We start from the raw sequence: 12,371 nt of genomic DNA, 5'->3' as shown, positions 1-12,371 counted from the left end.
GGGACGGGAGTCGGTGCTCTCCTTTCAAAATGAGGGGATAGTACCAGCAAGAAGGACACCCCATTGGGTGATTTTCAATTAAAAAACCAGAGTCGTGAGGAATAAAAGAGAGGAGTGAAACGACGCAGAAGTAAAATTTTGGAGGTATCCTTCGCGAAGTTTAATGAGGGTTTTTTTTTTTTTTTTTTTATCAAGTTTGAATCCCAGGGTACATTGAGTAAACAAACAACAACAAAAAAACACCCTCAAGAGTAGCCTACTGCATTCCACACGGCGATAAGTCGTTGCCTAAAAAGATAGGGAGGTGTGCTGGACCCGTTTTTCCACAGGAGGCCTTATTCATTGTAATTTGCCTCAATTGGAGAAGGATGGCTGGGGAGCTTCCAGCTCAAGGGGGAGCGTGGGAAACAAAGTCTCGGGTACGGCTCAGCCTTGTTTGGGCAGCACGGTCTGCCGTCACACCTGTGTCGGATTAGCTCAGCCAGCAGGGAGGGCTCTCGTCTAATGGAGCTATAATATACTTTAAATGAGTTACTGCTGCTCATGGGGCCTTGTCACACTGCACACACGGGCACCACTATCTATCTGTCTGGCGTACATGTCACATGACCTGACTGTACCAAAGAAAAACCTGAAGCATGATGAGTTCATCCAATGATGTTTTCTCTCGAAATTTGAAGTGTGAAATGGTACTTTGATTGCACTAAAGGCAGGCTTCTGGCCCAGTTGGTAAGCAATGTGAGTTTTGTCTGTGTGGAGTAACATACGGTTTGTCGTGTGAAATGCAGTGCTCTCTCTCTAATGTAAGTGAGGATATAGGTTGGGGCTCAGAGCATTGGTTGCAGTCGCTGGCCAAACCGGTGACCCTGCAGCCTCGCTCGATGAAGCCGTCTGTCTCATCCTGTGTTTTCTTGTCTGGAGCCCCCCCCCCCCCCCCCCACACACACACACACCCCTCCCGAGCCCCCCCGCAGAGCAGGCTGATGAAGCAGCTGGGAACACTGCGATCACGCTGACACACACTGCTGACCTTTCACAAAAAAAAAAAAAAAAACACAGTCGGGTCAGCTCATTGACGCATTCCTATGAAAAGCTTGTTTGACTGGGAACGCAGTGGAACTGCACGGAGGCATCTCCAAACGGCCCTAAGTATTTGTGTCTGCAGGGCACATATGAGGACCCATGGTGTCTAATGGAATACTGAATACATTTATCGGTGTGTTTTGGTCAGCAAATGTTAGCCATTGATTTTCAACTCCATCTGTGGAGTGCAGTTGCTTGTTCCATGTCATATCCTGTAGCTGACATCATGGCATCTATATATAGTGCATACACGTAAATGTGCACAATGTAGTATTGATGTACGCATAATGTAGACGTTTAATGACCTCCATTGTCATGGATATTGACGCATGAACAGTATCCCCCCCCGGAATACTGGTCAACATGCTTCTTTTTTTTCTACGTGTTTCATTTGTTGCCGTTGTGCGTGTTTCTTTGTTGCCATGGTGATGACAGAGTGCCGTAAACACTCGAGTGTCTGTGGCAGTCTGTAGCAGTGGGCGTGGCGTACAGCAGAGAGAAGAATGCTCCTTGCCAAAGCTAAAGGCTTCTAGTTGTCTCCCGACTAGATGCCCGTACATATTTCAATGTACAGGCCCCATACACGCATATATATACACACCCCGGAGTTACTCAGACTGGACCCACTGGTGAAGGGTCACTGTGTGCTGAGGTAGGGGAGTTGTTCCTGTGTGTGGCGTGGTTAGGGAAATGTGTTGGCGCTGGTCTCCCTGTGGGAGATGGAGCAAGCTGGGGCAGGGCACGTGGGGGAGTCTGGTTAGGATTCCAGACGCATTCCGGAGGTCCAAGGGAGAGCAGAGAGCCAAGATGCATCTCCCAACCCCCCCCCACCCCCACCCACCCACCATCCATATACCTCTCACCCTGCTTACCTCTCCTTTCTAACTCATCTCCCCTTTCCCTGTTTCTTCTTCTGCGGGGAGATTGCATGCTCAAGCCCTCGACGACACGCAGACAAAACGGACCAAACTAAGAGAGAAGGCCACACAATGACATAATCCTCTAAAATAGCTCTCCAAATTTAGATATTTTGGTGGCACGAATAAATATTTAAAGATCTGTGGAAAAGTACTTTGCAGCAAGCTGAATTACATCATGTTTGCAAATTTTTTTAAATTTATTGCGAACCCGTAGACATTCTCAAGCTGTTTTGTGTACACGTCTTTGCCTGGATTCAGTGATTGGTGGAGGGTCGTTGTGTGTTGTTTGCTTCAAAACCTCAGCACTGGTCCAGGGTTTTAACATGCTGTCTGCATTATTTGAAACAAATCAGATTTGAAACCTGGATGGGAAACGTTCCCCAGTGTCGGCTAACTCTCCTTTTTATAACACATACAAATGTGTCTGTTTTTATAGCTCACAGAGGGCATTCTCCGAAACCATGTGTTTATACTCTGGCGTAAATATTTAGGCCTTCCGTCTAAAAGAATAGGAGCTTCTAAGCTGTGCCTCAGATAAGGGTTTGATCTGAAGTATGTCACCGTTTAAGGCTGTTGAATGTGACGTCCCTCAAAATCGACCAGTGTGAAATAAATGTCCTGTTTTGGAAAACCTTTCGTCAGCAATTGAACAAAATATGTTCCCTGGAGACGTCGAGTCCGGGGATTTTTGTTCTCCACTAACAAACAACACATATGTGTTATCAACAGATAGGATGACCACACACAAACAGGCCCTCCAAACACTGACACTCCAGTCGTTTTGTTATGTCTGACCTGGTCTGATAGGGTCAGCCACCAAAAGAGAGGTCACCCTATCAAGGTTGGCAGAAGGCCAGAGAGACACTGGAGGGATGGAGAGATGTTAAGGCTGTATGTGGTGCAGCCAAGCGCAAAGGGTCTAAACCCAATGACCTCTGCTTGTGCAAATGAGCTGTGCAATGATTTTTGCCCACAACATGATTGCAATAGTGAACACTTCACAAACCGTAGTGTGTACTCAAGAGAAGTGTGTGCCTGCGGACATTTTGTTTTTGTTTGTAAAGATGGCAAAGTTGTCTTTTTGCCTGACATCTTTGTTTTTGGTGGGAATATTAGATTTGCTGACGAAAAATGTGTGTAAGGATCTGTACAATTGTTCTCTCGCCAGGACACCAAGTTCCCGTACCCCCCCCCCCCCCCCCCCACCACAAATTTTTTTTTTACCAAAAAATGTCAAGACTCTTTAAGATTCATGGAAAGCCTCTCTGAGTACCAGCCATCTTTCAGTTCTAATTGTCTGTGCCATCTGATAATCCTTGCACTGGAGTGCGTCTTCACTTATGCAGTAGTCCGGCTGCGACACCATGGCAACGGCCTTCTGCGAAAAACACCAAGCGTAGGTGGAGATGGCGTCTTTCTCCCTCTTGTGGGAGCAACGTGAGCCTCCCCACTCAGCCCTGGTGCCAGTCTGTATCCATCCCCTCTCCGCCTCTCAAGTCTGATTCTTGTATATCCGGCTCCTTCTGGGAATGTCAGGCGAAGACGGAATCTTCGAGCCCAGACTGACACACGCAGCGGAAGTCTGGGCCAAGTCAGCTAGCCGTGTCTTGAGGGGTTGTGAAACGTCTGACTCCGTCTCAGTCGCACGTTACGCTCATGCCCTTTGCGACAGAATGCTTTTCTAGGCTCTCGGAGGTCGTGCAAAGACGTCGCACAAGCTTTGCAACTTTGACTGGAAAGCCTTTTTACGTTGAGAAATAAGCAGAGGGAGTCTCCTCTGCGTTGTCTATGTGGAGAATGGAATGGGGAAGTGACATGGACAAGATGAGTATGATGTCAAAGGCTACTCTGTGGCAGGTCCCTTTGTCCCATATTCCTATACTCCTTTGGTTAGTTTTGCTTTTCTTCTGACCGTGACATCACTGCAGGCTGTGTGATGAAACAACCTGGCCCAGCTGGAGGTTGACAGAGAGCCCAGGGTGTGATTGAGCCACTCAAAGGAGGCAAAAAAACAACACACACACACGCACAACACACACGCAATATACACACACAATACACACGCACACACATACGGGGCCTGGATTCCATCTCTCTACCGCCTAGTCTTTGTCTCAAACATCTGGGTTGTGCTCAGTGTTCCGACATGAAATATCTTGTGTGTTAGCCAGTGGAAAATGCTTCTCCCCTTTCGGCCCTTTAGCTCTTCGGCAGGCTAACTAGCGTGTCACAGGCGTGTGCTCCCTCTCCCCGCACCCACGACAGAACAGAAGGAGCGTCAGGACAAGGCCTTCGGCCTGAGGGATGGAAGCCCGATGATTGAATCCAGACCGGGGGAAGGGTGGGGGGCTGTCGTGTGCTCGGGGGCTTGTTTCTTAGCCTCTTCCTTTCTTGGATCATTTTGGTCCGCGGACGTCTTGAGATCCTTGAAGATGTCAGGGAGATGCGCTGGTAACAAACTGTCCCCCCCCCTTTCTCTCTCTCTCTCTCTCTCTCTCTCTCTCTCTCTCTCTCTCTCTCTCTCTCTTTCTCTCTCTCTCTCTCTCTCTCTCTCTCTCTCTCTCTCTCTCTGTCTCTCTCTCTCTCTCTGTCTCTCTCTGGAGATGGGGTGAGACCACATTCCCCAGCACTGAGGTCACTCTCCAAGGGCTTTGTGTTGCTCCCGCAGTAAAGGCGTTTATGTGTGTGCCCGCTTTTTTGGGGGAGTCTTCCCACTCGTTTTCCTCCTGTACTCCTGACCGCCACTCACGTTTGTCTCTCAAACTATGAACGTTTCAACTTTGAGCATCTGGATGAAACCAATCCACCAAATTGTTGGAGGAAGAGCTTCAGATCTCGCTGCTTTTCCTTACACGTACGGCAGTGCCGTAAACACTTTTCTGGGAGATTTCCTGATGCTCCAATGATTACCGAGCCGAGGAATGCATCATCCCGACTGTGGAGAGCCAACCAGTCCTACGAGACAGACGTAAATATCTGCAACCGCACCGCGCTGCGCTCACGATGACAGGGGGCATGGCGACGGCCTCAAATCATCCTCCAATATCCAAGTGGCAATAAATGTCAGTTTGTTGAGATGGTCAAGAACCAAAGCCTGTAAATACAAACGACATCTTGAGAGGCCATAGTGGCTCTGGAGTTCATAGGACACTCTGCGAGGCTAGGACACATAATTGTAAGATCATTATACGACTGTCCTGTTCCCTGAACAGGACCACTGGCCTCCCTCACAAGGCAACAAGCCTGACTTGTCCTCAAACAGGGGCTTAGAAAGCTCTTTATCCCTGGGTGTCCTGACTGAGTCACCTCCCCTGACCACTGGCAAATAAATCTAGCCCTGAACTACTGCTATTGTGACGATGTCCATCCGTAAACAGCAATCATATACTTAGTTCTCTTTTTGGGTCTGACTTAACTGTCAGCCATTGATGGTACAAAGTAAAAGAGGGTTGTAACATCCTGAAGTGCTGACATTTCAATGTGGGGGACCCTTCCTGGTTAGCATAATAACCACAACTTGATATGAATTTGAGACTTTTAACGGTAAGCACAATTTCCCTCACTTCCCCCTCGTTTCACCAATGAATGTTCTTAAAATGGTAGTCAATGGGTGATCGTAGTACAAAACATGTATTCGAGAAAAAAAAAAAAAACATTTGTTAAACATTTGCTAACAAAACTTAAACAAATTTAAGCAATGCATGAACGTTGAAGTTCCATAATTAAGGAGACAAAATAGTTTATGGTCTGTTCAATTTTCATTCTTTATTCTTGTACTATGGAAATGCAATTTGAACCAAAGATAGTTCCGTCCTAAGAGTACCTAAGATTAGCTAAGATTTATCAGCAGTGTTTGCACAGTGAGAGTGAAGTAGCTGGAATGGGTGGCACTGCAGTCTTAATTTTTAAATGCTTTACTGCATTTTCATAGCATGTTGAAAACTTCAATAATGAACTTTGAATGTTTCCTCATGGTGTTGATCAGGTCTTCTCCTGTTGTACACAAGGGCAAATTAACAAGGCAGGTATCTACATTCAATATACGAACAACATATTTTAAATCAGCAATGTTCTTCCAATACCAAGGTCCGGGGGTCTAGAATGGGCATCGTTTTTTCCCACTTACAATTATCAGTGATAGTCTTTCCTCTGCGATTTGGAACAAACTGTGTGTTTCCTTGTCTGGTCTGGGAGAGTAGGTGCAATCAGGACAAACTGCTCCATGTTGTGTGATGATGCACATCTGGACATCTTGGGATGTCCTACCACATTCCCTTCCATCTCCCCTCTTTTCATGGTCTTCTCCTCCTTCCTCCTCCCCTCAGTTCAGCTCAGGCAGTGTCAGCCGGTCACACTGGGAGGATCCTATCACCATTTTAGGAGAAAATGTATCCATTCAGGCCTAAACTGTTTCCTCTAGAAATGTACTTAAACGGGGGTCACTTTTTTTTATTATTAGCCATGACGCTAGTCAAAGAAAAAAATGTGCATTGGATACGTTTTGCGTCATCTGATGCAAGATGATGTCATGTGCTGATGCCCTTTGACATATATCATGGTATCTTGTGTCATCTGATTTCATTGTAAAACAATCACCTTCTTGCTGCTCAACATTCTTTAGATGTTTACAAGTCTATTTGATAAACCCTGGAATTTACTGTGTGTGTGTGTGTGTGTGTGTGTGTGTGTGTGTGTGTTTGTGTGATATGTATGAGTATAGAATGTGCCTACATAGTTAACAGGGATTTACCCATACCCAAAGGGGAAAATAATGCACAGTCTATCTTGAAGCCTAGTAGCCTAGAGACTGACTATAGAATAGGTCATTTTATATCCCTCATGCCCCTGCTTGCCAATGGAGAGCAAATCAAATGGTTTTCATTAACTCTAGTAAATATGATTCTAGTAACTCCATTGTAAAATCCTCACAGGAGGTGTATGAGTCCTTATGCAGCCTGACCCCATGAAACTGTGTTGTATTATTTTTGTTTTCATATCTGTTGCCAGAAAAATTGCTGGCAAAACTTGGCTGCATTGCTCAACCTTTTACACAAAGCCTCAAACTTGCCCCATTGTTGAAAACTTTTCTATTACTTCGACAGTGGCCAAGTTTCAGAGAAACAGTGGATCATTTTGAACATTTGCGAGTTATGTCAATTGTCACTGTTGACCCCTCATTCTGAGGCACTGTGTACATAAGCAACGTCCCTTTCAACAACCTAGGTTGCTGCTGATTGAGTGTAATGTGCACCAGCACATATAGACCTAGTCTAATTGCTCCACTCGATCCATGGTTCCCTCTGAGGTGCCCCGCCTATCTGTCTTTCTCTACCCGACTTTGCTTCCTCCGCTTGGCGCAACATCGCAAATTTTAGCAGTCGGAGCGGAGAGCATGCATGGAGCTGTGGAGCACTGCCCTCGGTGTCCTTCATGGCATGGATATAATATTGCTACATTGTATTATTTGGAGATGCGACCATTTAGCTTGAACGCAAGTCACAGTGTGTTCTTAATAGTTAAATCCAAACGTAATTGCTGAACTGATGTGACGGGCAACAACGCGTGTTTGCCGTTGAGTCGCTTACTCTTTTGAGTCAGAATAACACTTGTTGAATCGCTTCGTTAATTTCTGGAGACTTGTATGTGGATTCTTATTTTGAGACATGGGCGACTCTGTTTTCCTCGACAGGCACAATTCCTATCTTGTAAGTTTGTGTGTCCAAAATGTTTACCACATGTTACATCAGTATTTTCGGAGCGCACAATACACATTGTTAGTATTATAATGATTCACAATCGCTTAATTTTACCCGACTGATCATATGTGAAACTTTTTTGTGCTATTACTGCATGGGCATTTTTTACTTCCATTGTTCACCGTATTAGAACATGCCATGAAGTCAAGTTGATGTCACTCAAGACACTGCAGTTGAGTCAAAATGTCCAGTTGAACGAGGCAACTCAGGTCAGCAACACCTCATGGCTGAATATATGAGTGCGGTGATGGATGTTGCCAGATGTACTGTAGAGGAAGATAGGACTCTGGAGGATTGAGTGTGTTTATCACCGTTGTCTCAGTGACTGCAGCTTCACAGCACAACCTCCATACATATCTTTCCAAGACTGTACTTGTAAATACATTTTACTACATATTTTGTTCTTGGATTCCTCCCAAAATTGTAGGCATACTAAAAGAGAAAGCACACATCCTTCTTTTGATGCAACAGTTACTAAGACAGTCAGACAGTTTGGCTCAATGACAGATCCAGGAAGCTGAGTTTGTTTTTTGTTAACGAAATGTGCGTACACCCAGAACTCACCCCCCCTAGTTTCATAGTTCTTTTGTTATTGCCAACAGAATATTGTTATTACAACGGAAGCTATACTGTGGTTGCATTTTGTACACATGAGTGTGTGTGTGTGTGTGTGTGTGATGAATGGTGACATTCTTGATGTGGGATTAATCGTGTTTACCTAACCTCTGTATGGAGTGGAACTCATTCACACCAAGTGTTTGGCTTTATGTACAAGTTCTGACGTGTGATAACAATAGGTTACAATATGAGTTGAATGAGATGACCACGAGAAGCCGCCGTTCCAGTATGTTGTGAAGAGGTTTATTGTTAGACACCAGGAAAGGTGGTTGGAGATTACAGTAAAGACACAGTGCCAGTGCAGTACTGGCGATCAGAGATTAGGCCGTCAGCGTGGGAACTCCTTCCCAACCGCTTCCTCAGCACTTTTAACGCAGCCTAGCACCTGTCTGTCAACATGGTTTCTTCTAGAATAACTATCAAGTGAAGCAGTTGAGATTTGTCCTTTTTTTTTTATTTTTTTTTATCCGTTCAGGGGTAGTTGATTTGCAGCTGTGGGTCACAGTCTCTTTCTCTTTGGGAATTAATTCAGGACTTCTCTCCAACTGTGAATAACCCTATGCCCATTGAGGCTGTTCAACAAGCAGGCTCACTTTATGAGCAATGTTTCTGCGGTGAAGACTTGTAAAGGGGCAACCATAGATTGAAAAACAATACCGTTTGCTTTGGCTTTTCTGGCCCTTCTCTGTGGTCTACCAGTGGGCCTCATCTAGGAAGAGGGAGTGTATGTGTGTGCGTGTGTGTGTGTGTGTCGAAAACCACGTGAGTGTGTGTAGCCCCTCATTTGTGGCGTGGCTTACTTACACACTCTTTCATTTTGTTGGATCATCTACAAATACCCACAATGTAGTGGTGGCTGGACTGTCTCTAAGTTTAAGGGTGATATGTCATCAACGTCTTATGTCATCGTCTTAGCATTCAAAACAATGCCAGAACCTACGTCTGTCTGTCTAACTTTTGAGCAGAATGCATTGCATTGACTAGCCAATTCAGTCAAATTGCATTGTATTTCTGTTGCCCGTTTTTGACATGCATGCTGGGAAATATCAAAGGAGAACGTAAAGAGTAGAAACCAGTGAAGAATTAGTCATCTCCAATGATGATCATTTCTAGTCGTTGTCCATGGGTGAGAGACTAATCAAAACGTGTTGAAATACTCCTTAAAACCATCATCAAAAGAGGCTGTTTAAACAAACTACAATAGTTGATAGCTAGTTATTGAACTGGTTGGTACCAATATTAAAGCAGCAGTATGTGGGAGTCAGGTGGCTGAGTGGGCACAGCATCGGGCTAGTAACCTTGCCAGTGCCAGTTCGATTCCCGGCTGGTGCACATGTCGTCGTGTCCTTGGGCAAGGCACTTCACCCTACTTGCCTTGGGGAGAATGTCCCTGTACTTACTGTAAGTCGCTCTGAGTAAGAGCGTCTGCTAAATGACAAAATGTAAATGTGCTAGAGGAGGATGATGTCGTCTTAAGTCCCTCTCCATCAGCCATCCAACAAACAAATTCCGTATGTCGTCATTCCAAAGGCCGTGTATAAATATTCCAGATTCCGTCTTACCGGTAGGAGACATTGAGGGATGGTCTAGAGAGAGAAAGCAGCACCTCCCGGTTGCCAGAGGATAAACTTTTAATCCGTCTTGCAGGCAGCCATGTGGCTGGTCTCTGCTCACGGTGACGCGCGCGCCAATACCTTGCAGGATTAGACAGCGCTTGTCTGGTTCGGTGTTCACTTGCTTGCACTTTGCCCAGCCTCAGAAGCTGGTTGGAGCAGCTGCCCTGTAGTACTTTGGGTTTTGGAAGCTTGGGAATCCACTGGGTTTTCTCGGGCTCTGTAAAAATAGTCCATAACCTTTTCAAGTGCTGACGTGTCTGGAGTGTCCAGGGGTTTCGAGCGGATGTTAGACAGGCGGATTCTGCTTCATGGTGGTTGCGTGATGAGCATGTGATGGGTTTTGTTTTGGTTGACAGGAAGGGATGCTTTAACTCAAACCAGAGGCTCCTAGCTGGCTGTTTTGTTGTGGCTAAGTCTTCCATCGCGTTCCTCTCTCTCTTTCTTCCTCTGGTGAGTGTTTTTTCCCCCCGACAGTCAATGCTGCCCCTGATAGATCACTGTGGTCAAGAACTCTGTTGTTGTACAGGCTCCCTACCAAGATGGATGGACAGGGGGATGAGTAGATGGATGCAGTGATTTACTGGTTTATGTTATACGTCTGCTGCTTAGCTTGGGGGCTTTTCTCTTGGGGTCATCACCAGCCAGGACGAACACGCCCACTCTTCTTGGTCGTTGGACCCTTGTTGGTCTTGAGGCCAAGCAACCAGTATGGACACGCTCCACATTTCTCCCTTTTTGTCAAAGGAGGCCTCTGTCATTGCCCCTATTATCTTAAGCTGGTCAGTCTATTACACACTAAACACACATCTTGTTAGCTTCCCCCCCCCCCCACCTGGCCCAGCAGACTCACCTTGGTGTAGGGATGTTTGCTCTGTTCATGGCCACTCCCTCTACAAACAGCATCTAATGAACAAGGCACAAAGCCACCTTTCTGTTAAGTTTGAGGACACCTTGGCATTGAGGGAAAAACACTTGGGCGATCCCATGGCATCCAGGCTGCAGACTTAATGCTCCCAGTGTTTGGAGTTTATTTTTAAAATTCTCTTATAAAGTGACAATTAGGCTAAATAAGTTAAGTCGTCAGTTTGAATGTGGGAAGAATGGAACTGTCTGCAAACCAAACAGCACCACACATTGTGTTGCACAGAAACATTAGACTGGACGCTCAACCAGAGTTGTGTAACCTGGGCAGGGCCAAAGACATAAATAAAAAGAACAAACTGTGAACTTAATAGAAGTTTCCATAAATATTGAAGAGCCCAGCTATATCATTTGATTTAGATGTATTATGTATTGTTTATATGAATGTTAGGTCACAGGATTTTGATTTATTTATTTGGAAATTTGATTTAGAACCATATACTTTGAGATTTAGGTTAGGCCACTATTGAACAGTTGAGATGAAATGGACCAAGAATTCCAATTTACCTGTACTTGTAAATGGCAAATAAACTTGAAGCTTTAACTAAAAATTGCCTTTCAAATCAAGGTACAGTAGGTCCAACCACTCATGTCACGGTCGCTTTGTCTCAACCCTCAAAATCATAAAGGGGTCACCATTGAGTCATCAGTTCTTCTGGGATCTTGGCTGATAGGGGTCAGCTAAGGGAGTGTGCAGTGTTAGGATTTGGTAGATAGAAAGAGTGAGGATACTTCATTTCAGTAACTGAGAGACGTATAGTTAGACGTGTCTACATAAAACTGTAGAGAAAGTGTAGAATAGTTGTTTCTTGGAACCAGTGGCATGGCTTCCACTTTAGAACGAGAAAGTTCAATTTCCTGTCCATGTCATTGTGTTCCTGTTAATCTGTGTTATTGTGTGCACGCATGACAGGGAATTGTGTGTGTGTGTGTGTGTGTGTGTGTGGTGACACACATGATCATGCATGAGGGCCATAAATAAAGTGCAGGTGCACTTCTAAGTGCAGCGCACCTAGAAGTTGAGAGGGCCCACTGTCAGGATGGGTTCGCTTGTCCCCTAGCTGCTCACAAGAATCCGAGGATCAACAAGTGTGGCTTTAAGTGCACACACACACACACACACAGACACACGTGTACACACACTGCTTTTTCTTGATCTCTCACTCTTTGAGGTTTCATTTCCGGTTATGTCTGTTCAGCATTCATGCTTGTATTTGTGAATTAGTTTACCACACTGCCTCAACTTCCCTTCAGTTGTTACCACACACGTCAACGACCTCTAACATCCCTCAGTAAAGAAAAATAATGAGTTTGAACTCCACCGGGTTTGACAAGTGGTTTTGTTTGTTTTTACTGTAGATTTCTTTTGGACAGAATGAAAACAAAAGGCAGACTGGGTTGGACTTCTGGGTGGCTAACTGTTTGCTTCTGTTTGCTGTTGATTGTTTACAGTGGTG

General features: G+C 45.2%; 1 protein-coding gene across 2 annotated transcripts in view; it reads left to right on the top strand.

Annotated features, from left to right (window-relative positions):
• The window catches only part of LOC146261045 (rho GTPase-activating protein 6-like), a 43,891-nt gene that overhangs the window by 9,663 nt on the left and 21,857 nt on the right, over positions 1-12,371 (top strand). Inside the window, exon 1 of one of the 2 annotated variants that reach the window (XM_084668419.1) lies at positions 7,392-7,708. The exons of the other annotated variant lie outside the window; for it this stretch is intronic. Within the exon in view, the coding sequence (XP_084524545.1) occupies positions 7,667-7,708 (42 nt within the window). The 5' untranslated portion in view covers positions 7,392-7,666. Of the gene's footprint in view, positions 1-7,391; positions 7,709-12,371 lie in introns of those variants that run through there. 2 annotated transcript variants of the gene reach the window in all.

The sequence above is a fragment of the Hypomesus nipponensis genome, chromosome 12 (assembly GCF_054491055.1).
Source record: "Hypomesus nipponensis isolate SF chromosome 12, ASM5449105v1, whole genome shotgun sequence".
In the NCBI taxonomy this organism is placed as follows: Eukaryota; Metazoa; Chordata; class Actinopteri; order Osmeriformes; family Osmeridae; genus Hypomesus; species Hypomesus nipponensis.
Note: the sequence above shows the minus strand (reverse complement) of the source record. Positions and strands in the feature narration are given on the sequence as shown.